The 27524-nt window shown below is 40.7% G+C and overlaps 2 protein-coding genes across 3 annotated transcripts in view; one reads left to right on the forward strand and one right to left on the reverse strand.

The window, feature by feature from the left end:
• Window positions 1-27524, reverse strand: part of PLEKHB1 (pleckstrin homology domain containing B1) — a 414220-nt gene that overhangs the window by 143529 nt on the left and 243167 nt on the right. The gene's annotated exons all lie outside the window — the stretch shown is intronic.
• FAM168A (family with sequence similarity 168 member A) overlaps window positions 1-27524 on the forward strand; it is a 175877-nt gene that overhangs the window by 102764 nt on the left and 45589 nt on the right. For both annotated transcript variants that reach the window (XM_049780436.1, XM_049780437.1), the window contains exon 2: window positions 12924-13011. In XM_049780436.1, the coding sequence (XP_049636393.1) occupies window positions 12942-13011 (70 nt within the window). In that variant the 5' untranslated portion in view covers window positions 12924-12941. The remainder of the gene's footprint in view (window positions 1-12923; window positions 13012-27524) is intronic.

The following is a 27524-nucleotide window of genomic DNA, read 5'->3' on the forward strand; positions in this document are numbered from 1 at the left end:
TGGAAGTGACCCCTACCTTTCCTGACCACTGCTTGGGAGCCTTCTAAAACAAAACTAAACAGAACAACAATGACAACAATAAACTGGGAGAGATAGTAAATAGAGATAGTGCATAAGCTCATGCACTTATCAAAAGGATAAAAACTGGCATATATAGATGCACTGCAAATCTAGCCTAGTTTAAGTAGCCATTAAAGAGGAGGTATTCTTTTTTTGTTTGTTTGTTTGTTTGTTTGTTTTTGGTCATACCTGGCAGCACTCAGGGATTATTCCTGACTCTGTGCTCAGAAATTGCTCCTGGCAGGCTCAGGGGACCATGTAGGATGCCCATCCTGGGTCTGCTGCATGCAAGGTAAAACCCTACCACTGTGCAATCTCTCCAGCCCCAGAGGAGGTTTTCTTAATATTGTGTCTCTAAATATGCCTGATCCATAGTTTTGTAGTTTGGGGTGTTACAGCAAGTCTGCTTGCAGCAATCTATTTCCAATACTTGGTAGTTTTGCTTCAGAGGTAAAATTGAAAAATCATTTTGTGGTGTGGCTGTGAATCTGTGGTAGCCTTTAAATTTATTTAATTTTATTTATTTATTTTGGTTTCTGGGTCACACTCGGCGGCTCTTAGGGATTACTCCTGGCTCTGTGCTCAGAAATCGCTCCTAGCAGGCACAGGGGACTATGTGGGTTGCTGGAATTCGAACCAACCCCAGTCCTGGGTCAACCGCTTGCAAGGCAAATGTCCTACCGCTGTGGTATCTCTCCAGCCCCAGCCTTTAAATTTATTAAGCAAATATTTACCAAGCATAGTAGATGTGCCTGACTTTGTGCTAAGAGTAGAACTCTGAAAATATACTTCAAGACAATCTCTCTTACTTTGGATATATAAAATAAAATGTGATAAACACTAAGGAAGCATCTTGGTGAAAGTCATAGCATCTAACTGAGCCCTCAAAAAAGAGTAAGAATTATATAGGCTAAGAGAGGAAAAATGAGGGAAAGTTCCTGATTTAGTCAACGATAACAGCATGTATTAAAAACTCAGTGGCAGAAGAGTGGAATGTTAAAGAGAATTTGAAGATTAGATCTGCTGGATTTTAAAGTATGAAGGCAGGAAAGGAAATGACAGTCATTTGCAAGGTGAAATAACATGATGTGTGGATGCTAAAGGTCCTGGCCCCTTACTTTTGACTGTGTGGGATCTTGAACAATTCATTTTAACTTTGCTGATTGTGATTTATTTTTTTTTTATCTGCAAAATGGTCATTTCTATCTCTTAAAACCATCCTGACAACCTACACAAATTCTACAACTCTGAAATCTCCCCTTGACCTTTCTTCTGAGCAAAATGACACACCTCTGTTTAAAGCACTTTGTTTTAATAGAGCACTTTGTATTAATAGTCATCCTTCGACAAAACCATTTTCCCACTAAAGATGAGCTTTTCTCAGGGCAGAGGACTGACACTAGCTAGTTCCAAGTACTTGTGAGGTTTAATGAATAATTGGATTTTATATTAAGGGAGATTTCCTCTGAAATTTGTTTGCCCTTTAAAAAAATAACACTTGAGAAGAAATTTTGTGTTATTTGCAAGCATTTAACTTGAGAGAGACAATTCTATTTTGATTTTGATTAGTAAAAGCCATTTTCTTAAAACTCTTTAATGGGCTGAATGCTCTGGCGGTTGGAATGTGACATTTTGCAGATGAGCATCTCATTTACAGGCAGGCACAAGATCTGGTTGTTGAGCGCTTGCATGAAAAGAGCTTTCTGTGAAATGTGGAAGCCTTTTTGATACTGAGATCCTTTTGGTATGTTCCTAGAAATCAGAGTTTTTCATTTCATTTATAAATTAAAGCATTTTATGAGATGAAGTGTTATATATAAAATTGTCAAGTGGAGAAATCTAATGTGCAGGTCTTATCACATTGGTGGGTAACACAGAAGCAGGCAGACAGCTACTAGAAAGCTAGTTTTCATTGTGTATCATACTGAAACACTGAAACTGGGCTTTCTTTCATTTATTTGAAAAGAAATTAATGTTAAATTGATGTTAAGTTTCAATAAAAGGTTTTTTTATTTTCTAATCACTTAGTTGATTAGTCAACAGAGGTCTATTGAACATTCTTCTTTATACTAGAAATTCACAAGCTAATCTTTCAAAAGTGGGTTTTGAGTACATGAGACTTAAAATATAGCAGGAAGAAAATAATGGAGTAAGCACATTGTAGCTGGAGTTGGTATTTGTAATAAAGAAGTTCAGAGCTTAAAAACAAATAACCTTAGTAGAATGCCTGTCTCAAATACAGGCAGGGGATGGGAGGGGGACATTGGGAGGGGGGAATGTTACACTGGTGAAGGGGGTTGTTCTATTTGTGACTGTAACCCAACTATAATCATGTTACTTAAATAAATAATATATTTATTAAAAAAAAGAAGTTCAGGGAACACAGGGATCTTAAAATTTATCATATAATCATAAAGTTACTTTAGCCATGCCTATTCTGGCATTCCATGATTCTTCATGATAGTTGAGTGGACACAATTGAGAAATGGGGGTAGGGAGATAATAACCCTGCCATGTTTTTCCTCAGAGTCTATGTTACAGCCTCTCAGAACTGCTCAGTATTCTTTGAATGTACCTTATTCTCTCAAGGATCAATCTCGTAATCTGCCTTTCTTTCCTTTTCTCCTGTAGAATTTCTGTCATTTTTTGAATATAGAATGACATTTCTTTTTTTTTTTTTTTTTTTTTGGTTTTTGGGCCACACCCTGTCATGCTCAGGGGTTACTCCTGGCTATGCGCTCAGAAGTCGCTCCTGGCTTGGGGGACCATATGGGACGCCGGGGGATCGAACCGCGGTCCGTCTCCTAGGCTAGCGCAGGTAAGGCAGGCACCTTACCTCGAGCGCCACCGCCCGGCCCCTAGAATGACATTTCTTAAAAATCAAATTCACATTCTTTTTGAAATCTATATATTTTCCTCCAATTAAATAGGATCATTTTGGCTGTGTATAGCAGCAACCTAAAATAACTTTATAAAATGCAGGAGAGATAGCATGGAGGTAGGGCATTTGCTTTGCATGCAGAATGCCGGTGGTTCAAATCCGGCATCCTTTTTGGTCCCCCGAGTCTGCCAGGAGCAATTTCTGAGCTTAGAGCCAGGAGTAACCCCTGAGAGCTGCCAGGTGTGAGCCAAAAACAAGCAAACAAAAAATAAAATAAAATGCAGAAATGTATTATTATTTAAAGAAGTCCAGAATGTGAAATAACATTTCCATGACATCCAGTCCTTTTTCATTAAGAACTCAGATTCTTTTCACCCCTGGTTTGAGACATCAAGTCTCAATGTTCCCTCATGGTAAAGAAGGTTGATGAACAGTAGTAATGTGACCTTAATTTTATTTTGGGGTTTTTTTTGGGGGGAGGGGGTCACACCCGGCAGCGCCAGGGGTTACTCCTGGCTCTATGCTCAGAAATCGCCCCTGGCAGGCACAGGGGACCATATGGGATGCCGGGATTTGAACCACCGTCCTTCTGCATGCAAGGCCAAACGCCTTACCTTTATGCTATCTCTCTGGCTCCATGACCTTAATTTTGTATAGCAGGAAAGAATAAGGTGAGATGGAAGGGCACATTCCCTAGCTAATACTGTTCTCCTTAGAATTCTTTATGCAAGGCTGAAGCAAGAGTACAACAGGTAGGGTGTTTGCCTTGTACATGGCCAGCCTCAGTTTGATTCCCTACATTCTATATCCTCCCCTGAGCACCGCCAGGAGTGCAGAGCTACCCCTGAATATAGCTGGGTGTGACCCCAAAACAAAACAAAAGAACTCTTTATGTAGAAGTCCTACACAGTATTCGAACTATCTTTGAGTAGAACTAATCCCACAACCACATCTAACAATAGGAAAGGCTGGGAAGTACTCTTTTTAACTGAGCATATGCCACCTAGTGGCAATAATAGCACTTTTGTCTCATCCCTTTATTTAAATTTTAACACTCAGTACTGGAATTACTACAGTACTGAAATTATAACAAGCTGGGCATATGGTTAAGTGCAAGATAGAGCTCTTAGTTTGCATGTGATGCCCTAAGTGTGATCTCCAGAACTGCAAAAGAAAAACAATAACATTTTATTGCTTGTCTGTTTTTTTTTTATAGGAAGAAACTCCTGTCTTCCCCCCAACATTCATAAATTCATTCGTGTTATGCAGGAATCTAATACTTTGCATAGGACTTGCCGCAGGAAATATATATATATATATATATATATATATATATATATACACATATATATATGTATGTATGTATGTATGTATAAAATGTGGGTGTTGAGAGTCCGGGAAATGGTTCAAGGGACTATTTGCTTTGCATGTGAGAACCCAGGTTCAATTCCCATGCTACATGATCTCCCAAGCACTGCTGGGAATGATCCCTGAACATGAACAAGTTTGACCCCAAAACAAAAGAGTAATTAAATTAGGGTGCAACACCTTCATTCACTTTAGCTTTAATAAACTCAATGACTACTTTTTTTGTTTGTTTGATTTTTGTTTTTTGGTCCATACCCGGTGACGCTCAAGGGTTACTCCTGGGTATGCGCTCAGAAATTGTTCCTGGCTTGGGGGACCATATGGTACTCTGGGGGGATCAAACAGCTCCGGCCCCTCAATGACTACTTTTTTAATCACCACTGAGTATTTTTTAGAAGCTTTTATTGAGGTTTAAGTTTTTTGGTGGGGTCACCACCGGGAGCACTCTGAGATTGCTCCTGGCTCTTCACTCATAAATTACCCTGGCAGGCTTAGGGGACCACATGAGATTCCGAGACTCGAACTCAGGTTGGCTGAGTACAAGGAAAATGCCCTACTTGCTGTATTCTTGCTCTGACCCTGTGGTATAATTTAGACATGATAAGAACTAGTCTGTTTAAAATATACAATTCAGTGCTTTGTAGCAAACTTACATAGTAGCGTAACTATCATCAAAATCCAGTCTTATTTTTATATTACCCTAAGAAATTTCTTTTAGGGGGCCGGGCAGTGGCGCTAGAGGTAAGGTGCCTGCCTTGCCTGCGCTAGCCTTGGATGGACCACGGTTCGATCCCCCGGCGTCCCATATGGTCCCCAAGCCAGGAGCGACTTCTGAGCGCATAGCCAGGAGTAACCCCTGAGTGTCACCGGGTGTGACCCAAAAAACCAAAAAAAAAAAAAAAAAAAAGAAATTTCTTTTTTTGGGGGGGTCACACCCGGCGGTGCTCAGGGGTTACTCCTGGCTGTCTGCTCAGAAATAGCTCCTGGCAGGCACGGGGGACCATATGGGACACTGGGATTCGAACCAACCACCTTTGGTACTGGATCGGCTGCTTGCAAGGCAAACGCCGCTGTGCTATCTCTCCGGGCCCACCCTAAGAAATTTCTTGTTTCTGTCTGTAGTCAATCCACATTCCTATTCTAAGTTCTAGGTTACCAAGTGTTTATTGTCTGGTGTTATAGATTTGTTTCTAAATATCTCATGTTGAATTATAAATTATGTGGTTGTGGTTTGGGGGGGCACACCCTGTGACACTTAGGGATTATTACTCCTGGCTCTGCATTCAGAAATTGTTCTTGGCTTGGGGGTCCATATGGGATCAAACCGCAGTTCGTCCTAGTTTAGCACGGGGTCCACCACATTGGCTTCATGGTTGTGTCTTTTTGCATTTTGGATCACATCTGGCAGCTCTCAGGGGTTACTCCCAGCTCTACAGTCAGAAATCACTCCTGGCAGGCTCAGGGGATCATATGGGATGCTGGGATTTGAACCACCGTCTTTCTGCATGCAAGGTAAATGCCCTACCTCCATGCTATCTCTCTGGCCCCTGCTTCTTCTTCTTTTTTAATATTTTTATTTTATTTTATATTATATTTTATTTGCCATCTAGTCCAACCTTTATGGAAAGTGATATGGAGATTCCTCCAAAAACTGGAAATCGAGCTCCCATTATGATCCAGCTGTACCACTCCTAGGAATATACCCTAGAAACACAAAAATACAATACAAAAATCCCTTCCTTACACCTATATTCATTGCAGCACTATTTACCACAGCAAGATTCTGGAAACAACCAAGATGCCCTTCAACAGACGAATGGCTAAAGAAACTGTGGTACATATACACAATGGAATATTATGCAGCCGTCAGGAGAGATGAAGTCATGAAATTTTTCTATACATGGATGTACATGGAATCTATTATGCTGAGTGAAATAAGTCAGAGAGAGAGAGAGAGAGAAAGATGCAGAATGGTCTCATCTATGGGTTTTAAGAAAAATTAAAGACATTCTTTTAATAATAATTTTCAGAGACAAAAGAGAGGAGGGCTGGAAGTTACAGCTCACCTCATGAAGCTCATCACAAAGAGGGATGAGTTTAGTTAGAGAAATAACTACATTGTGAACTATCCTAACAATGAGAATGTTTGAGGGAAATGGAAAGCCTGGCTAGAGTACAGGCAGGGGTGGGGTGGGAACGAGGGAGATTTGGGACACTGGTGATGAGAATGTTGCACTGGTGATGGGTGGTGTTCTTTACATGACTGAAACCCAAACACAATCATGTATGTAGTCAAGGTGTTTAAATAAAATATAAAAAAATTGTATGTAAACCATAGTGTCAAAAAAGTAGAGAGAGAGAGAGAGAGAGAGAGAGTAAAATGCCTGCCCCAGAGACATGATGGGAAGGGTGGGTGGGAAGGAAAAAAATATTTTTAGGGTTTATTTTTGTTGTAATACATATTGCTAATTTGTTCCTTTTAGTACTGATATGGCTGTTATTTTATTAATTTTCTTAAGATTTGCTTTGGGAAATAAAATAAATGTGTATCTGATTTCAACTTATTTTTATTATAATCTACTCCAGGTATAAATTAATTTTACTTCAGTAAAGTATTACATTTTATTCTAACTTCTCCCCTTTTACTTTTGTATTGGGAGGATGGATAGATGAACACATCTAGGGTGCTCAAGGTTTACTCCTGGCTCTGAAATCAGAAATTATTCCTGGCAGGCTCTGGGAACTATATGGGATGCCAAGAATAGAACCTGGCTTGGTTTGTGTAAGGTAAATGGCCTACCCACTGTAATATTGCTTTGGCCACCTCTTTTTTTTTTGTATTTTTAATCCCCTGCTCCCCTTTCCTTTATTATTATTATTATTATTATTATTATTATTATTATTATTATTATTATTTTGGTTTTTGGGTCACATCCGGCAGCACTCAGGGCTACTCCTGGCTCCATGCTCAGAAATCGCTCCTGGCAGGCTCAGGGAGCCACATGGGATGCCGGGATTTGAACCATGAACCTTCTGCATGCAAGGCAAATGCCTTACCTCCATGCTATCTCTCCGGTCCCTCCTTTATTATTTTTTAACAATGATTCGGAACATGGAGTTTACTGTGATTGAATCAGCCTTCTCTGGCAGCAATCATTCTCTTAGACTAGCCTTCCCTGATAGAATTGCCCTCAAAGAACTAGGCATTATAGAAGTAGTAACCTCAGACTCAAATAGCACTTAATCTCATTGTTTTTAATATTGCTCAATAATGTTTATTGAGTAACATTTCTCAATCTGAATACACATCCTTAATTTTTAGATGCCTAAAATAGTTCTTTCTAGTAATTTTTCCAGTTTTGTTACTGCATTTAGGCAGAGTATTTACTCTAACAAATTTAAGTATTCCTTAAGTTCTACCTCAATATATTATTTTTGGCATTTCTATTTTTATTTTGCTTTAGTTTTTGTTGTTTTTGTTTGCTTTTTAGCTATAATTTTTCAGCGAGACAAGGGTCTCCCACAGTGATGTGCATTGCCCTTGTGCAATACAAGAGGAGGTAGTAACTTTAGGGCACACCTTCTTTTTGCTTGAAGAAAGTCAGTTTGCAGGGGTTCACAGAGTGGTTTGCTTTTCTTTTTTCTACAAAGGGGCCAAATCAGTTTGGGAACCTCTGAGTTAGACTATAGTCTCCTATAAACACTTTCTTTTTTCTTTATAATATTTTGCAATATGAATTCAGGTTTTGAAATTTGATTTGTTTACTGTCAAATGAAATTGGTAACCCTATATCTTGTATCACTTATTTAAAAAGACCAAGAGAGAGGCCGGAGAGATAGCATGGAGGTAAGGCATTTGCCTTGCATGCAGAAGGTCGATGGCTTGAACCCCTGCATACCATATGGTCCCCTGAACCTGCCAGAAGCAATTTCTGAGCGTAGAGCCAGGAGTAACCCCTGAGTGCTGCTGAGTATAACCCAAAAACCAAAACAAAAATTAAAAACAAACAAACAAACAAAAAGGCCAAGAGAGCAATAATTAAAATTACTATTGGCCGGGGATCATGGGCAGAACACGTTTTACATGCATGAGGGTCTAAGTTTTTTTTTGTTTTTGTTTTTGTTTTTGTTTTTTTGGTTTTTGTCACACCCGGCGGTGCTCAGGGGTTACTCCTGGCTGTTTGCTCAGAAATAGCTCCTGGCAGGCACATATGGGACACCGGGATTCGAACCAACCATCTTTGGTCCTGGATAGGCTGCTTGCAAGGCAAACACCACTGTGCTGTCTCTCCGGGCCCAGGGTCTAAGTTTGATCCCTGACCCGTACTCAAAAAATATTTTTATCCTTATTGAAAACTATAAACACGGGCTCGGTGAGATAGCACAGTGGCATTTGCCTTGCAAGCACCCGATTCAGGATCAAAGGTGGTTGGTTCGAATCCCGGTGTCCCATATGGTCCCCCGTGCCTGCCAGGAGCTATTTCTGAGCAGACAGCCAGGAGTAACCCCTGAGCACCGCTGGGTGTGGCCCCCAAAACAAACAAACAAACAAAAAACTATAAACACTTTGTAAATAGTAAACTTTTTTGAAAACATTCAAATACTAAAATAATATGCATACTAATCCCTTGGGTTTTTCTTTATTTTATGCTCCTAAATTTTGCTGTTAGTTTGAAAGAAATAATGATTTGTTGTTGTTGTTGTTGTTGTGTTGTTGTATTTTTATTTTGGAGCCAGGCCCAGCAGTGCTCAGGAGATACTCCAGGCTCTGGATCGTTTAAGATAGTTGAACTAGGATCAGCCAGCTGCTAAAAAAAAATGCCTTTACTCTTGTATTATTATTAATTATCTCTCTGGTCCCCAAACTTTTGAGGGTCTCAGAATGGTCTGGGAATGAAAGGCAGCTCCTTCTGGAGGGAAGTCTTTAATGCCTCTTTCTTTTTCTCTTTACACAATAACATTATTGCCTGGCTCATGGTTACTTGTTTTGCCCAAGAGAAACTTCCAATGGAAGTACCTCTAGGCATTTAAAATAGAGAAGTGAACTAAATTAACTGGAACATGCCAAGAACTGTAAAGCACCTTGAAACTTTTTTCAATTATCTTTTGGGAAAACATAAAGGATGGTACATTAGTCATTCAGTTGTTTTATATTTAGCTCTATTATGTGTTAAATAATATCCTGGAAATACAAAATTAAAAGAATCCTTATTCTTTTTTTTTTTTTTTTTGGTTTTTGGGCCACACCCGGTGACGCTCAGGGGTTACTCCTGGCTATGCGCTCAGAAGTCGCTCCTGGCTTGGGGGACCATATGGGGCGCCGGGGGATCGAACCGCGGTCCGTCTCCTAGGCTAGCGCAGGTAAGGCAGGCACCTTACCTCGAGCGCCACCGCCCGGCCCCTTATTCTTTTTTTTTTAAACTTTATATATTTATTGATTGGTTTTTGGGCCACACCCAGTGGCGCTCAGGAGTTACTTCTAAATCTGCTCTCAGAAATCACCCCTGGCAGTCAGGGGGACTATATGGAATGCCAGGAATCAAACCGGATCCCTCACAGGTTGGCTGCATGCAAGGCAAACACTCTACTGCTGTGTTATTTGTCCGGCCCCAGAATTCTTATTCTATTTTGTGTGTGTGTGTGTGTGTGTGTGTGTGTGTGTGTGTGTGTGTGTGTGTGTGGTTTTTGGGTCACACCCGGCAGTGCTCAGGGGTTATTCCTGGCTCCACACTCAGAAATTGCTCTTGGCAGGCACGGGGGACCATATGGGACACCGGGATTCGAACGGATGACCTCCTGCATGAAAGGCAAACGCCTTACCTCCATGCTATCTCTCTGGCCCTGGAATTCTTATTCTTATAGAACTTATTTTAATGGGGAAGAGAATAAATAAAGAAGCAGGAAAGCGGTGCCGGCAAGGTGGCGCTAGAGGTAAGGTGTCTGCCTTGCAAGCGCTCACCAAGGAAGGACCGCCGTTCCATCCCCCGGTGGCCCATATGGTCCCCCCAAGCCAGGGGCAGTTTCTGAGCGCTGAGCCAAGAGTAACCCCTGAGCATCAAATGGGTGTGGCCCGAAAAACCAAAAAAAAGAAAAAAAAAAAAAAGAAGCAGGAAAGAGCTTCTTTCTTTCTTGGAAAGAGCCATACAGCCGATAAGCCACTTTGCCTTACATGTAGCTGACCCAGGTTCAACTCCTAGTACCCTGTATGGTCCCCAAAACCCCATTAGGGGTTAACCTTGAGCCCAGAGCCAGGAGTAAACCCTGAGCACTGCCAGATGTGGCCCCCCCAAAAGGGAGAGACAGTAATGATCAGGGAGAAAAATAAAGCAAGCCAAACGGGATAATCTTCCAGCATATGAAGATTTCTTTTTTTAAAGACAGGTTTGCTCATAGAAGGCATTTATAATAGGGTGATTGACATTTAAACAGAGATCTCTGTGAAGTGGAGAAATGTGCTATATGTATATTTTGAAGGTTATTCTGGGGTTGGAGAAGAAGCAAGTGCAACGTCTCTGAGGCATAAGTATGCCTGGTTTGTTCTGTACCTCCTTGCCACTGGAGTAGAAAGAAAAGGTGATAGTAGGAAGAGTTGTATCTAGAAGGCTGGACTGGAAAGAGAAAATAACTTAAGCCTTTTATAGACTTGTTTTGCTTTGGAATTGCACCCTGTAGTGCTCAGGGATCACTTCTGGCTATACTTGGGGGACCATAGTGCATTGCTGTGGATTGAACCAGTGATGACTATATGCAAAGTAAGAGCTTTACCCTGCATTATTTCTCCAGGCCTCTTAATAGACTTTTATAAAGAATTTGGATTTTATTCTGAGTAAGATAGGAAGCTATTACAGAATTATTTGCACAAAGAATGTAGTTCATTCTGATGTGTAGTACCCAGGAGCTAAATACTTCCTTAGATCTGGAGTGATAGCTTAGCAGAACTTGGACAATGAATAGTTTCAAGTTTGTCTTATTAAAGAAGTAAAGCCCAGGAGTTGGAGAGATAGCACAGTGATAGGGCATTTGCCTTGCATGTGGCTGACCCAGGAGGGACCCTGTTCGATTGCCTATCTTACTGTCTGTTTTCTTTCCTTTGGAACCCTTTCTCCACCTTCATTCCAGAACCATGTACAGACAAATTGCAAAATAGTTGTCATTAAGCCAGCTGTTGATTGGCTGTTTTAAACATTTGACGTATTTCCTACCCTGAGGTGCTTCAGGAGAAGTTAATGACCTAAAAATATGCTCTTCTATCATGCAAACCTAGTTAGGAAGAAATTGTTAGATTTTTTATGAAGTGTAAATCATATATTTGGAAACACGTTTTCAAACACGAATTGGCCTATGTGTCAGAAATGGTTCCCATAACAAGGTGGGACAAATTGGCTGGCTAATAGAGCTTAATGAGAGCTATTTCATTAATCAGAATGGAGAATGTGCTTCATTAAGATAATTAACAAAGCGCTTGTTCAGGTGGTACTTACTGCACACAAATTTCCAAGTTTATTTCTTTCCCTTGAATACACTTTGAAAAAGATCTTGTTTCCTTGTCTGCATTAAAATGATCAGTGGCAATAAATTTTACATGTTTTTCACATTGGTATCTTGTCCTCTGCATGAGCAAGAATTAAGTGATGGGGGCCGGGCGGTGGCGCTAAAGGCAAGGTGTCTGCCTTGCCAGCGCTAGCCTAGGACGGACCGCGGTTCGATCCCCCGGTGTCCCATATGGTCCCCCAAAGCCAGGAGCGACTTCTGAGCGCATAGCCAGGAGTAACCCCTGAGCGTCACTGGGTGTGGCCCAAAAACCAAAAAAAAAAAAAAAAAAAGAATTAAGTGATATTATTTCTTCCGATGTTCTGTATGTTCATCATCAAGTACCTGTGCTCCCCAGTAGATTCATTCTTTGCCAGTTCTTCCACAAGTATCATTAGAATTAGAACCTCAGAGATCCTAAATTAACTCATTTTCCATTAGGTCATTGTCTAGAAAGGGAGAAGTAATTTAGCTAATGTCATACAGTAGACTATTGACAGCTTTCTCTGATAGTTGACTGGTGATGAGAGTTAGGCCTGGGTGATATTAAACAAGTTATTACCTCACTGTTTCTCAGCATCTTGATCTGTAAGATGGCAAGTATATAGGACTAGTACAATTAAATAAGACTTTTTGTTTGGGACCACACCCAACAGTTTTTAGGAATTATTCTGCCTTGGAATTACTCCTGGTGGTTCTGGGTGGACCGTATGGGATACTGGAACTAAAACCTGGATTGGTTGTGTGCAAGACAAATGGCCACCCACTGAACTATCATCATTCAGGCCTCTCAAATGACCTTTTTTTGTGTGTGTGTGTTTGGTTTTTGGGCCACACCCGTCGTTGCTCAGGGGTTACTCCTAGTTGTCTGCTCAGAAATAGCTCCTGGCAGGCACAGGGACCATATGGGACTCAGGGGATTCACTGCTGTGCTATCTCTCTGGGCCCTCAAATGACCTTTTTTATGTAGATTTTTTTAAAACTATGCCTTATTTCTTCTCTGTGAATATAAATTGAAGACTGAAGAGAGGAAACTGGATGAATGAATAAGCACTAATCAGTTTTGTTTTCTCTTTTCTCCTAGGATCCTCAGTCTTCCACAATGAATCCTGTTTACAGCCCCGTGCAGCCTGGGGCTCCTTATGGCAACCCTAAGAACATGGCCTACACTGGTGAGTGTTGGGAGAATGGTTCCCATTTTTGAGAAAAGGTGGCTAAGGACACTACAAAGGACCTGTGCAATTGATTTCGGTATCTACATTTGTTTTGTTTCGTTACTGTTTTTGTTTTGGGGTCACACCCAGCGGCACTCATGGGTTACACTGTGCTCAGAAATCACTCCTGGCAGGCTCAGGGGACCATATGGGATGCCAGGATTCTAACTGGGGTCCATCCTGTGTTGGCTGCATGCAAGGCAAATGCCTTACTGCTGTGCTATCGCTTCAGCCTCAGTATCTACATTTCTAAAAGAACTGATGATGTTTGGGAAGTTGGAAAGGGAGACATGTCTAGGGTCTAGTAGAGATGAAAATGACATTCTTGAGATTATTAATTTGAGATTAATAATAAGGATTATTAAATTGTCAACAGTTTAAGGAGGAAGATAAGCAATATTTTTATTGGGTAGAAGATTTTAGAAATGTTTCTCTGTGAAAAGTGTGGGATGTTGTCAGAACCTAAATACTCACCTCTTTTCTTAGTTTCTTTTCTCCACTTATTTTCTTTTTCTTGGTACAGAGACCTGGTCCAGGAGGTAAGGCATTTAGCTTGGCTGTGGATGACCTTGATCCTCAGCATCAATTATAGTCCCATGATAGGACTATAAGTAAACAACAAAAAATTTGCCTGGAAGAATGTGGATGGTGGTGGTGTACAGAGAATAGTCAATAGTCTTGCTGGCCTGTGTTCAATTTCTGGCACTTTATATGGTCCTCCAAGCCCCCCAGGAATGATCCCTGAGTGTAGAGCCAAGAATAAGTCCTGAGCACCACTGGGTGTGACCCCAAAACAATTTATGAGGGGAATTGGTAGAGGGAGGCTCAAAGACCCATGGGCCAACCCTTTCAATTTCTAGCTAACTGAACCAGGGTTCAGTGCAAGGCCTGGGGGAAGTTGTCTGCTCAGGCCCTACAGTGCCAGGGATTACCCAAGTGCCTCCAAGGCCAGACCATACAGTGCTCAGGGCCCTCTAGGAAGCCACCTGACTGTGCTGGTGAGATCATGTAGTGTCAGGATCGAACCTGGGTTAGTGGCAGGCAAAGCCAACAATCTTAACCCTGTACTCTGTGGCTATTATTAACCCCTGTATGCGTGTGCGAGCATGCATATGTGTGTCTGTCTTTCTATCTCACATGCAGTCAAGTACTCAGATCCTGGGCTACATCTGCAGCTTCTTAAGATTTTTCTGTTAATGACAGTGTCTGATGTATATGCAGAAAAGGAGACTGGGCTATATCCTAGACTCTGCCATTGATTAGCTGCATGATCTTAGGCAGGTAATTAAACCTTTCTGTATCTCAATTTCCTTAACTCTAAAATGAATAATGATCTCTATAGACAGCTGAATTACAGATCCATGGACATGTTTATAAGTTTATGGCACCATGCCCAATACTTAGTTGGTGTTTAGTGATTGTTATAATGCAGAGCAATGAGTATATCTCTAGAGTAAGGAGTATGGGATATATAATGCTTAGATTCAAACTTCTTAAGCGCTGGGTCATGAATGTGGGATTTATGAAAAATTTAACAGTAAAAGATTTCTGAATATACAATAACCAAAAATTATCTCAAAATCAATTGTGTATTGATTTACATGTGTTTCTATCAGCACTTGCTTGTGTTGCACTTATCTGGAAATAAAGAGAGGGGATGGGTTTACAAGTAGAAAAAGTTTAAGAGGTACTAACTTATAGAACGGTTCTGCCCCTTATAAGTATATATAATGTCAGGTACTTTCTTTTTGTTGTTTTTGAGCCACACCCATCGATGCTCAGGTGTTATTCCTAGCTCTGCACTCAGGAATTACTCTAGGGCTATGGAATGCTGGAATTGAACCCAGATAACCCAGGTTATCTGCATGCAAAGGAAATAATGTACCCACTGTGCTGTAACTTTCTAAGCCTGAGTATATCATCTCCAATAATAAACTGAAAAAAAGATTAGAAAGTCCTTCATTAGACAGCTAGGTCTAGTAAATGTAATAGGGCCAGACAGTTCACTTGTGATGAATTTTTCAAATCTTAAGTAGAGGAAAATTCTGAAATATGATAACAGATGAATCATGAAAACTTGCCTATTACTTTTAAGTGAGGAGATAGTGAAGAGTTTTACAGAAAATGTTAATGCTGGCCTTTATCCTTCCTTGACTGCCCTCTGTTCCTGTCCTTTCCCTGTTCTCTACTGACTTATTATAATTTATAAGCTCTCCCTACTCCTGTGCTGATCCTTAATGATTTCCTGATTTCTGCCTTCAGTGAACATATTCAGTGTACAAAAAAAGACATAACCTTTGAATTTGGAAGACTAGATCTGTTTAAATCTGTTTGAAAGCTTTACCTTTTAAAAAAAATTAGTTCTCCTCCCTTCCTGCCCCTCTGAATGGTTCTTTTGCTTAAGAAGCAGATTTGTTTTGACAGAGCAGTTTATCAGGTATGGGACCCTGATGATTATGCTAGCAAGTCTGCAGATACAATATGAAATCTCAGGTCAGAGAGATAGTATAACAGGTAAGGTGCTTGCCTTGAATCCAGCTGACTTGGTTTCAATTCCCCATACCACATATGGTTGGTCTCCTGAGCCCTGCCAGAGGAATGATTCCCCAAGCACAGAACCTAGGAATAAGTTCTGAGCTCAACCAGTGTTGCCAAGAAACAAACATTAAAAACAAAACAAGACAACAATGTATCAGTAAGGTGCTAGAGTTAGAGCACAGCAATAGGGCATTTGTCTTGCACGCGGCTGACCTAGGACAAACCTCAGTTCAATCCCTGGTGTCCCATGTGGTCCCCCAAAGCCAGGAGCGATTTCTGAGCATATAGCCAGGAGTAATCCCTGAGCATCACTGGGTGTGGCCCCAAAAAAAAACAAAACAAAAAATGTATCAGTAAGACTGAAAATAAAACTTTTCTCAGTTATAACCCAAATCCTTTCACCTTTGTTAGGATCATGTAGCAGAAAATTTTAAACTTAAAATATTTTGGAACTTCTGGGGCCAGAGAGATAGTATGGAGATAGGTAGAGTGTTTGCCTTGCATGCCGAAGGACAGTGTTTCAAATCCCGGCATTCCATATGGTCCCCTGAACCTGCCAGGAGCGATTTCTTTTTTTTTTTTTTTTTTGGGTCACACCCGGCGTCACTCAGAAATCACTCCTGGCAGGCACAGGGGACCATATGGGATGCCGGGATTCGAACCACCGTCCTTCTGTATGAAAGGCAAATGCCTTACCTCCATGCTATCTCTCTGGTCCCCAGGAGCGATTTCTGAGTGTAGAGCCAAGAGTAAGCCCTGAGCACTGTTGGGTGTGACCCAACCCCTTACCCCCAAAATTGGAACTTTTGTGTTTTTCTTCCTTATTATGTTTGTTTGTTTGTTTGTTTGTGTCATACCCAGCAGCACTCTGGGGTTACTCCTGACTCTGTGCTCAGAAATTGCTCCTGGCAGGCACAGGGGACCATATGGGATGCCAGGATTCGAACCACCATCTATCCTGGATCGGCTGCTTGCAAGGCAAATGCCCTACCATTGTGCTATCTCTCCGGTGCCCCTTATAATGTTTCTTCAAACAAATCCCAAGAACCAACCATTCCCATCTACCCACCTATCCACCTACCCCTTTCCTTAATCCCTCCCCTAAATACCCAAATAACTTCAATTCTTTTGACAAATTTTTCAATTCTGGTATCTTTGGCCATTACAGGTTTGATTCCTGGCATTTCATATAGCAATCCCCCCAAGCCAGCCAAGAGTGATTCCCAAGTGCAGAGCCAGGAGTAATCATCTGAGCTCTACCAGATGTGGCCCAAAAAACAAAACAAAGCAAAACAAGAACACAAATGTATACTTTTGTTTGTTTATTTATTTTTTGTTTTTGAGTCACACTCAGTGACTACTCCTAGCTTTGCACTCAAAAATTACTCCTGGTGGAGCTCAAGGAACTTTGGGTAGTGCCAGGGATCAAACTTGCCACTGTATGGCAAGCACTCTACCCACTATACTATCCAGCCCCCAAATGTATATATTATTTTTACAGATTTATATATGGAAAATTTAATGGAATAAATAGTTATATACTAATACACTTTAAAATCTACATGAAATAGATCACTCTTAAAAATACATAATTTTGCAAAAGTGAAGAGAGAAGAATTAAAAAATAATTTTTCTTTTGGTTTTTGGGCCACACCTGGCAGCGCTCAGTGGTTACTCCTGGCTGTCTGCTCAGAAATAGCTCCTGGCAGGCATGGGGAACCATATGGGATGCCAGGATTCAAACCAACTACATTAGGTCCTGGGTCAGCTGCAGGGCTGAGGGACTGCTGAAGCCAGGAGGCAGGTGCTTGTGGAGGTCTCTGAAGTAGAGGAGATCATAGCCATATTCTCTTGAAGATGACACATGGTGCCAGCAAAGAGTTGTTTCTGTTAGGTAGGCAGGAAGGCAGGCAGGCTGGCTGGCAACAATTTCAACCTGGAGCAGGAGCCTCCTTCAAGGACCTTGAGAAGGCCTCCTCAATGATTGCTCTTTTTTTTTTTTTGGCCACACTCGGTGACTCTCAGGGGTTACTCCTGGCTTGGGGAACCATATGGGATGCCTGAGAAACGGGGCAGGGGGGGTTGAACCGCCATCCGTCCTAGGTTAGCGCTTGCAAGGCAGACCATCTTACTACTAGCACCACCGTTCCAGCCTCCCTAAATAATCCTTTTAAAATTTAGTGGCCCATAAAATAGTTCTGTTTTTACCAGTCCACTGGCATAAAGTTGCAGCACATATCAATTTCATTTCTTTTTCTTGTTTTTTGTTTTTTGACCCATACCCGGTGATACTCAGGGGTTTACTCCTGGCTATGTTCTCAGAAATTGCTCCTGGCTTGGGGAACCATATGGAACGCCAAGGGATCAAAGCGCGGTCCATCCTAGGCTAGCGCCGGCAAGGCAGACACTTTACTAATCCACGCCACTACTCTGGCCCCTTCATTCCTTTTTCTGATCAAATATTTTATTATAGGTGTGTGCCACATTTTATCATTCCTGTTTCTGTAAATGGTGTGGAGTAAACTTGAGCCTGACAAGTTCTAATGCCTACACTAGCCTTAGCAAGCCTATCTGTGAACATTTTACTTTATTTTTGAGGGTCTTAGTTTCCTTCTCTATAAAGTAACAATAATATCATTCACCCTATTTTTTGTTTGAGTCTTAAAGGAGATATTTTATTTGTAATAACTTTTAAAATCAGGCAAAGCTAGTCAAAAATAGAGCTGGGTTGATTCTTATCCTGAAGGTTAACGACTTGGGCAGGGTGAGCTCTAGAGAGGCCAGAGATTGATAAGATCAATAAATTTACTATCAGAATTTTCTTTTTCCTGTGTTTTGAAGAGAATTCCTTAGCATTGGAAGGCAGAATTGGTTTACCTTCTATAGTTCTATTTTCCAAGGAATCACGACGTTATTTGATAAGAACTGACATGTGGGTCTAAGGTCCAAAGCACTTAGTGGTAGAGCACTAGCCTTGCATGTGAAGGACCTAGGTTGGATCCTTCACCACAAAATAAAATAAAGATGTAAAAAAATAATAAAATAAAATAAAATAAAATGAAGATGTGTTGGTAGAAAGGAAACTTCTCATGCCCTAAACACTAGAGTAAGTTGTTTCTCCTATAGATAGGTTAGTAATAACATCTATTAGAAAGTAACAATAATGGTTGCAGGGCAGAATGATAACACAGTTGGTAGGACACTTGCCTTACAAGCAACCACCCAGGTTCAATCCCCGACATCCCATATGGTCCCTGAGCCTGCTGGTCCTGAGAGCAGGGCCAGGAATAATCCTTGAGTACTGCTGAATGTGCACCCCCCAGAGCCCTTAAAATAATAACAGTTGCTATTTGTTGATAGTTTGTAGCAGTTTGCTGTTTGTATTATTAGACACACTCAATATTTTTCAAATCTTACAATCTGAATGCACTTATATTAGAGGAGACTGAATTTATCCCTGCACTAGTGGGAAGATAATCTAGAGCAGATTCTCCAAATTAAAATTTTATTTTTCTTTATTTTCTTAAGAGCAACTACTTGTTAGGTAGTCTAGGTCTAGGGAACCTGCACTACAAACTTGTCTTTTCTTCCAGACTGTCTTATATAAAGCTCCTAGGAGAAACCCTTTTTTGAAAACCAATAGGCATTACCCAGTGTCCTCAAACACTTGGAATCTCTTTCTTTCTTTCTTTCTTTCTTTCTTTCTTTCTTTCTTTCTTTCTTTCTTTCTTTCTTTCTTTCTTTCTTTCTTTCTTTCTTTCTTTCTTTTCTTTCTTTCTTTCTTTCTTTCTTTCTTTCTTTCTTTCTTTCTCTCTCTTTTTCTTTCTTTCTTTATTTCTCTCTTTTTCTTTCTTTCTTTCTTTTTTTCTTTCTTTCTTTCTTTCTTTCTTTCTCTTTCTTTCTTTCTTTCTCTTTTCTTTCTTTTCTTTCTTTCTTTCTTTCTTTCTTTCTTTCTTTCTTTCTTTCTTTCTTTTTCTTTCTTTCTCTTCTTTCTTTCTTTCTCTTTCTTTCTTTCTTTCTTCTTCTTTTTCTTTCTTTTCTAAAAGTAGATTTATAAGCAAGATGAATATCCTAATGTTAAAAATCTCTTAGAGTTAAAGAGGTTTTTCCAACATCTAGAGGTGGCCAGTTGTGGTTTTCAAAGTCTCTCTGGTGATTGCATTATACCTAATAGAAGTGCTTCTAAGTATAGTCTTCAGGTCTCAGAATTTATTCGAAATTCTGATTCTTTTTTTTTTTTTTTTTTTGGTTTTTGGGCCACACCTGGCGATGCTCAGGGGTTACTCCTGGCTATCTGCTCAGGAATAGCTCCTGGCAGGCATGGGGGACCATATGGGACGCCAGGATTTGAACCAACCACCTTTGTTCCTGGGATGGCTGCTTGCAAGGCAAATGCCACTGTGCTATCTCTCCGGCCTCAAAATTCTGATTCTTGGACCTGTCTCAGAACTGAATCGGAAAAGCTAGAGTTGGTTCTAGCAATCTATATTTTCACAAGGCCCCTTGAGGAATCTGATGCTTGCATATGCCAGTTAGTAAATGTTCAATAAATAGACTTATTTTTACTCTTCCAGTTCAGTGAATTAATCTAGGAACCTTGCCATTTTGAATGTCATGATTCTGTGGGAAAATCCGCTTGGGATTCCACCCAGCTTCCAAAACATATCATATGTCAGGTGTGACAGATATGACACTCTGATAGAACTGGTTGACCCTTTTTCAAATTGGGTGGTCCATGAAGCAAGCAGCTCTCAACACAGTAATAGAAGCTCGTTTCCAGGATGAAAGCCAACAATCCTATCTTTTTCTTTGCACATCTTTGGAAAACTAAATAATTGGCCCCCAAAATTAACTTTAAAAGGACTCATGTTGGGTGAGATAAAAAATGTGATTACTTTAAAATTGCTCAGCTGGTGGGGAAGGTACTTGAATTTAAGTGTCTAAATCAGATTTTCACTATTACTGCTCTCAGCAGGAGAAAGAGGCAGAAAAATCAATAGTTGTTGTTCTTGTTTAAACTACAAATCCACATTCCGGCTATCTCCAAAGGTCTTTGACTGCCAGGCAAAGCTTAGGCCTTCTCTATCCCCGCTAGTGATCTCACGATTATAAGTTTATGCTGAGTTCCTTGAAATCTTTGCCGTCTGGCTGCATGGCAGAAAGACTGACATTCTTGTAGTGCCCTGAATGAAATAGGTAGCAGGGAGCAGCCAATACCTTCCTTCTCGTTGCTCTTGACCCAGAGCAGGAAGAACTGAGTTCAGGAGTATAGGCAAAACTAAAGAAATGTCCAAAAAGGATGGTCTGTTGTTGGGCAGCTATGTTGTGATTAAGGTTACAACACTGAGAGGTGCCTAAAACTTCGAGGAAGAAGGCTGAGTAATTAATACGACTGATTATTTTCCTCATTTGAGTGCCAGCACGTTTCCAAGACCAGTGTAGGCCCAAATTTACTAAGACTTCCCTATTTTGAATATTTAAATAAATATTCACCTTTGGAACCAAGAAGATAGCTCAAAGGGCTGTCTCATGTGCCTGTCATATAGAAAAACCCAGGGTTTGATTATTGATGATACTGTGTGGCCTTCTGAGCTCTGCTGGCTGTAGCTCATGGTGTCCTGTGCACTGAGGAGGCTGAACTTTTCCTCCCTCAAAGGAAAACAAAATAAAACAAAACAAAACACCTGTAATGCCTTTTTTTACTATTAAAATGTTAATAAAAGTAACCCAGAGAACAAATCATCTGTAATAAGTTGTTTCTCCCTCTCTTTGAATCTTGTGGGGTGTTTTATTTTATTTTATATCATGTTATTGATTTTGGGACCATACTCAGCAGTACTCAGGGCTTGCTTACTCCTGGTTCTACACTCAGATCACTCCTGTCAGGCTCTGGGGAGTGGATGAGGTGTTGGAGATCAAACTCATTTCTTCCCTCATGCCAGGCAACTGATCTACTATTGCTCTGGCCCCTGAATCTTGTGGGGTTTTTCCTTTTAAAATTTTATTTTGAGGTTTACTCTGTGCTCCAGAGGTTGCTCCAGAGGATCCTGGGTTTCCTGCGTGCAAGTAGAAAAGGTTATCTTTGAATCTTTCTTATCTGGTTATTTTGTATTACTAATTGATGTTTGAAGATGCAACTGGAAGACTTGAGTAATGGTAGCAGAAACAGAAAGTATATGATCTCACATGAAATAGGAAGTCTGGAGAATTTTGGCAAATTAACTTGATTTACTAGGTCACTAGTTTAATGGCTTACCCTTTTGACCTGTAGATGGAGGTATCTTTTTATTTTGTTTGGTTTTGGTTTTGGTTTTTGGGCCACATCTGGTGACACTTGGGTTGCTCCTGGCAATGCACTTAGAAATCGATCCTGGCTTGGGGGACCAAATGGGATGGGGGGGGGGGTGAATTGAACCGAGGTATCCGTGATCAAGTGAAGGGGACCATTTGTGGTGTTTGTCCTTTTTCTTAGGAAAGCAGTCTCCTAAAATTTCCTTAGTCTATGTAAATCTCATTGGTCAGAACTGGACTGCTTGGCTTCCTTTGAATGCTGGGAAAGTGAAAATAATTCAGTTTCTTGATCTCTATCAAAGGGCAAAAGTGGTTGGAAATAAGCATCAGGTTATCCAGCCCATATTTTACTACAGGACCTGGGCAAGTACTAGAACTTAACCCATGATGGCATTATGAAGATTCAATGAGATAGAACATATTTTCCACAAAATAAATAATGTATTTTTTGTTTTGTTTTGTTTTTGAGTCACACCCAGCTGTGCTCAGGGATTACTCCTGGCAGGCACAGGGAACCATATGAGATGCTGGGATTGAACCACCATCCGTCCTGGATCGGCTGCTTGCAGAGCTAACGCTCTACCACTGTGCTATCTCTCCAGCCCCAAATAATGTTATTTTTATTGTTAGCAAGCCCTGCAATATTATTATCCTACTTTATATAAGAGAAATTTATACTAAGTGAATAGAAGTAATAATTTGTCTGAATTTAAAGTTCGACAAGATTGGCATTAGGGCCTTTATCTATATCTAAAGTGTATGCTCCTTTTTCCTTCACTGGGAGTTGACTCAGCAAAGAATTAATTGGTCCTTAACTTGTGGTTCTTATTTTTGTTTTTGGGTTTTGCCCAATGGAGCTCAGGTGTTATTCTTGGCTCTGCACTAAAAAATCATTCCTGGCAGACTCAGGGAACCATATGGGATGCCGGGGATCGATCCTGGGTTGACCGCATGCACCCTATACACTGTGCAATCACTCCAGCCCTTAAGTGATTCTTTCTTGACTGGACCCTAGTCACCAGCTGTAGATTTGGTGATTAGGATGGGAAAGATACAGAAAATAAAAGGTTAAGTGTCAGGACCCTGGGTTTGATTACCAGGACCACATGACCCCTGGAACCCCTTTGGATATTGTTCTGGTGACTCCTGAGTATAGCCAGGCCCTTCCGTTGAATTATTAGGCCTGTACCATTTTGCTGAACACTGCTGGATGTGGCCCTTATAGTTAGAGAAAGATAAAGATTTAGGAGCCAGAAAAATAACTTAATGGGCTGGAAAGCATGCTATACCTGTGGGAGGCTAGGATTTTGTCCCTGACATTACATGATTCATCATCACCATCACTGTCCCAAGAACTACTGATAGCAAACACAGAGCCAGAACTAGCCCTTGAGCATTATTGGACGTGACCATACCAAAAAAAAAAAAAAAAGAGTAACTTTAAACCGATTACAAGGTAAAGTCCCCTTATGGGACACATAAGAACAATGAGAAGCACTCTTAGGAGTCATCACTGGACTATTACCAGATCTACCAAGTTGAGTGATGAACTTATGAGAAACATGGATGTGTAATTTGATGATAATAATTATGAGTTAGTTTTGGGAGTCACTAGCAGGGACCCCTGTCTAGGAAGGTAATGAAAGATTTTTCTGGAAGAAGGAAACTACGGGAAGGACAATCCTAGCTTTAAGGACAGCCTGAACCATGACATAGAAACAGAATAGTTGGGTGGAATATGCTAGAACAACTCTGTGTTTGGTTGGTGTAGTATAAAATGCCAGCAAGGATTTGGCAAGAAAGGAAATAGGGCATCTAGAAGGATAGGAGCTAGACTTTGAAGGGTCCTTAAGCTGTACTAAGAAATTTGGAACTTTATTTTGGACCACCAGAAAGTTTGGGGCATAATGAATAGATTGGCATTTTTGCAAAAACACTATGGATGCAAGAGGAGGATGAATGGGAGAGAGAACATGGAAGTCAGGACAAAGTTTGGAGGCTCTTAGAATAGATCATTTAAAGGAACTGAACTAGGAATGGTATTTATGAGGTGAGTTAGAGAGGACATGTTTGAGACTTCTTTGGAGAGAATAGTGTTTGCCATGTAATATAGAATTGAGTATTTGTGGGGCCGGAGAGATAGCATGGAGGTAAGGCATTTGCCTTGTGTGCAGAAGGTCGTTGGTTCGAATTCTGGCATACCATATGGTCCCCCGAGCCTGCCAGGAGCGACTTCTGAGTATAGAGCCAGGTGTAACCCCTGAGCGCTGCCAGGTGTGACCCAAAAACCAAAAAAAAAAAAGAATTGTGTATTTGTAAAATATTGATGAATAAGTTAGAACTTAATGTGGGATCAAGGACATGGGGAGTGAATTTATCTCAGACTTCCTCTGGCTTAAGTGACAGATTTCATGAGTATATCTTTTACTAAGTTTTTAGAAGTATTGAGACCAGCATATATCAGACTTTCCTTTTCAGTGTTTTTTCAGTTAAACATACAACTCTTAGAAATTTCCTGTTTTCCCAGTGCTTACATTACTAAGTAAGTGATACTCATTGATAATTATAGGACAATATGATGTTGTTCCTGTTTTATAGATCTGGAAACTGAGGTACAGAGCAGTTAAGTAATTTGCCTGGACTCATCTAGATATTCACTGTTAGGAAGTAGTCTTTTTCTTTTTTTTTTCTTTTTTTCCTTTATTTAAACATCTTGATTACATATATGATTGTGATTAGGTTTCAATCATGTAAAGAACACCCCCCCTTCACCAGTGCAACATTCCCACCACCAATGTCCCAAATCTCCCTCCATCCCACCTCACCCCCACCTGTACTCCAGACAGGCATTCCAGCTCCCAGGAAGTAGTCTTTTTCTTTATAGCCTATTTGTGTAAAACTCATGAGCATCATGTTCTCGTTTCCTCTGATTATAGGCTGTAATAAAACAAACAGTAAAATTCAGAAGATTAGATTGATCTAATTACTCAATTGTTAAGATGAAACTGAGTTCATTTTAATTCAATACATCTTCTAATTCAATTCGGGAGTATACAGTATCATTTGCATTGTACAGAGAAAGGCCTAATGATGTTTCCTTTGTTTAGAAGGAAAAAATGAGGGCCAGAGCGGTAGTACAGCAGTAGTACAGCAGTAGGGCGTTTGCCTTGCACACAGCTGACTGGTTAGATCCCCAGTGTCCCATATGGTCCCCCGAGCCAGGAGCAATTTCTGAGTGCATAGCCAGGAGTAACCCCTGAATGTCAACGGGTGTAGCCCCAAACCCCCCCCCCCCCAAAAGGTAAAAATGAGGAGGGCCGAGATATAGTACAATGGATAAGGTATTTGCTTTGCACAAGGCCAACCCAGGATCAGTACCTGGTATTCATATGGTCTCCTGAGTCCCTGTGGCCCCCAACCATAAAAAATCAACAACTCAGAAATCCTTTATCAGTTAGATCTGATGTCGTCCATATTATGTATCCTTATACAACTTTCTGCAAAGTTTACCTCAAAAAACTTCAGTTTTCTTATCTGTGAACAAATGGGAGATGTTCATTTAAAAGTTGCTATTAGCATTTTTATAGATACAGAAAAATTGATCATTTGATCAGGATTAAGCAAAATGAGTGTTGAAAAGAGAGTATTTTTTGAGCATCTTTGACTTAAGACATAACCCAGACTTTATTTTATTTGAAACCTAGTCCTGTTGTGATTGCTAAATCTATTTTCCATCTATTTCTTTCGGGACTTCACTAGTGGGATGACAAGTCTTTAATAACTAGCTTTTTAACTTTTGAGAGCTTGGGTTGATGGATAACTTAACAGACTGAGCACATGCTTTGCATTTAAGAGATCCAGGCTTCTTCCTTGGCACCATATTGTCTCTTGAGCACAGAGATGGGAATAGCCTAGGAGCACCACTGAAAATGGACAAAAAGCAATCACTGAGTCTTAAAGCTCAGTGATAGAGTATATGACTTGCAGGCAGTTAGCTGTGAATTGGTTCCTAGTACTGCTGTGTATACTGAACACAATCTTGATAGCTCTGCTATTTGTGATTCTCTGATAACACAATTTCCAGTGGTACTATAACCCAGCTGAAATGATGTTTGAACATTGTTGGCAGGATTGCAACTCCAAGTCTTTTGAACAACAGAGGAAAGCAAGGAGGAAGGAAAGAAAAATCAGAGAAACACACACACACACACAGACACACACACACACACAAAATTAGAAGAGGTGGGAGAAAGATGACAAAAGGGAGCAATCAGTGGCAACAAAACAAAGAGCACATCAAACCAAATTAAATGCAGAATCCAATGTGGGATCTTGCTGAGAAAATTTATTGGACAAATCAATTAATAAATTTATTAGAGAAATTTAAGAGTCTCACCTGTGGAACAAGGACTTGCAACTGACTTGAACACTAAGGAGTGGACCTCAAGGAGTAGGAAGGTGTAGCACCGGGGCAGAAGGTATGGAACTTACTGGGGGGGGGGTGGATGTTGAGGGGGAGGGAAACAAGGGTAAGCTGCTAACTGGCTCCCAGATTAAAAACTTACTTCTAAAACCTGAGCTGGCAGTGGTGTCTGAAACAAGCAATAGTCAGGGCCTTCATTAACCTCATGTAAGCCAACAGAGAGCTATGAACCCCAAGAAGCAGGAACTGTAGAGATAGTATGGCGGGTGAGGTATTTGCCTTGCATATGAGTGACTTCAGTTTGATCCCAGGCGTCCCACCAGGAGTAATTACTGAGCACAGAGCCAGGAGTAACCCCTCAGTACTGCTAGGTGTGACCCCCCCCAAACCAAAACAATAAATAAGGTAAAACAGGAAGTGCAATTCACCTTATTCCCAGCCAAGGATAAGCAGCAATCTGAGTGGTGTCTGCAAAGGGGTAGGCTAAGGGTGGTGGGTGGGAAACTGATGACACTGGTGGACGGAAGGTCACACTGGTGGTGAGATTAGTGTTTGAACAGTTAATGCCTAAAGCAACTATTATTAAATTATTAATTACTATCATCAACATATATTTTATATTTTCTGTTGTTTTACTTTATATTTATATATTAATTCAAAATGATATACACACACGGACAGAAATAGCTCAACTGCACAACTTAACCATATCAAACTGCCAAGTCACCAAATACGTTCCAGATTCTGGACTGTGCAGTTGCTTGTGGCCACATGACTCCCCCAGGTTGCATAATAGTGTTGCCCAGTAGGTCCATAGCAAATATGATGGGAAAATTTTATAGAAGAACACCAAGCCCAGTGAGAGAAGCTTAGAAGGCTCAACTAGCACCAACCGTAGCCAGTAAATTCTTTTTTTTGTTTTTGTTTTTGTTTTTGGGCCACACCTGGCGATGCTCAGGGGTTACTCCTGGCTGTCTGCTCAGAAATAGCTCCTGGCAGGCACGGGGGACCATATGGGACACCGGGATTCAAACCAACCACCTTTGGTCCTGGATGGGCTGCTTGCAAGGCAAACACCGCTGTGCTATCTCTCCGGGCCCACCAGTAAATTCTTTGACAGTTACTTTAGTAGCACCATTATATAGATATAACAGTTATTTCCCTTGGCCCCAATCAACCTAATTCTTAACGATTCCATTTACCTTTGTGTTGTAACAAA

Source organism: Suncus etruscus, chromosome 9, assembly GCF_024139225.1.
Source record: "Suncus etruscus isolate mSunEtr1 chromosome 9, mSunEtr1.pri.cur, whole genome shotgun sequence".
Taxonomy (NCBI): domain Eukaryota; kingdom Metazoa; phylum Chordata; class Mammalia; order Eulipotyphla; family Soricidae; genus Suncus; species Suncus etruscus.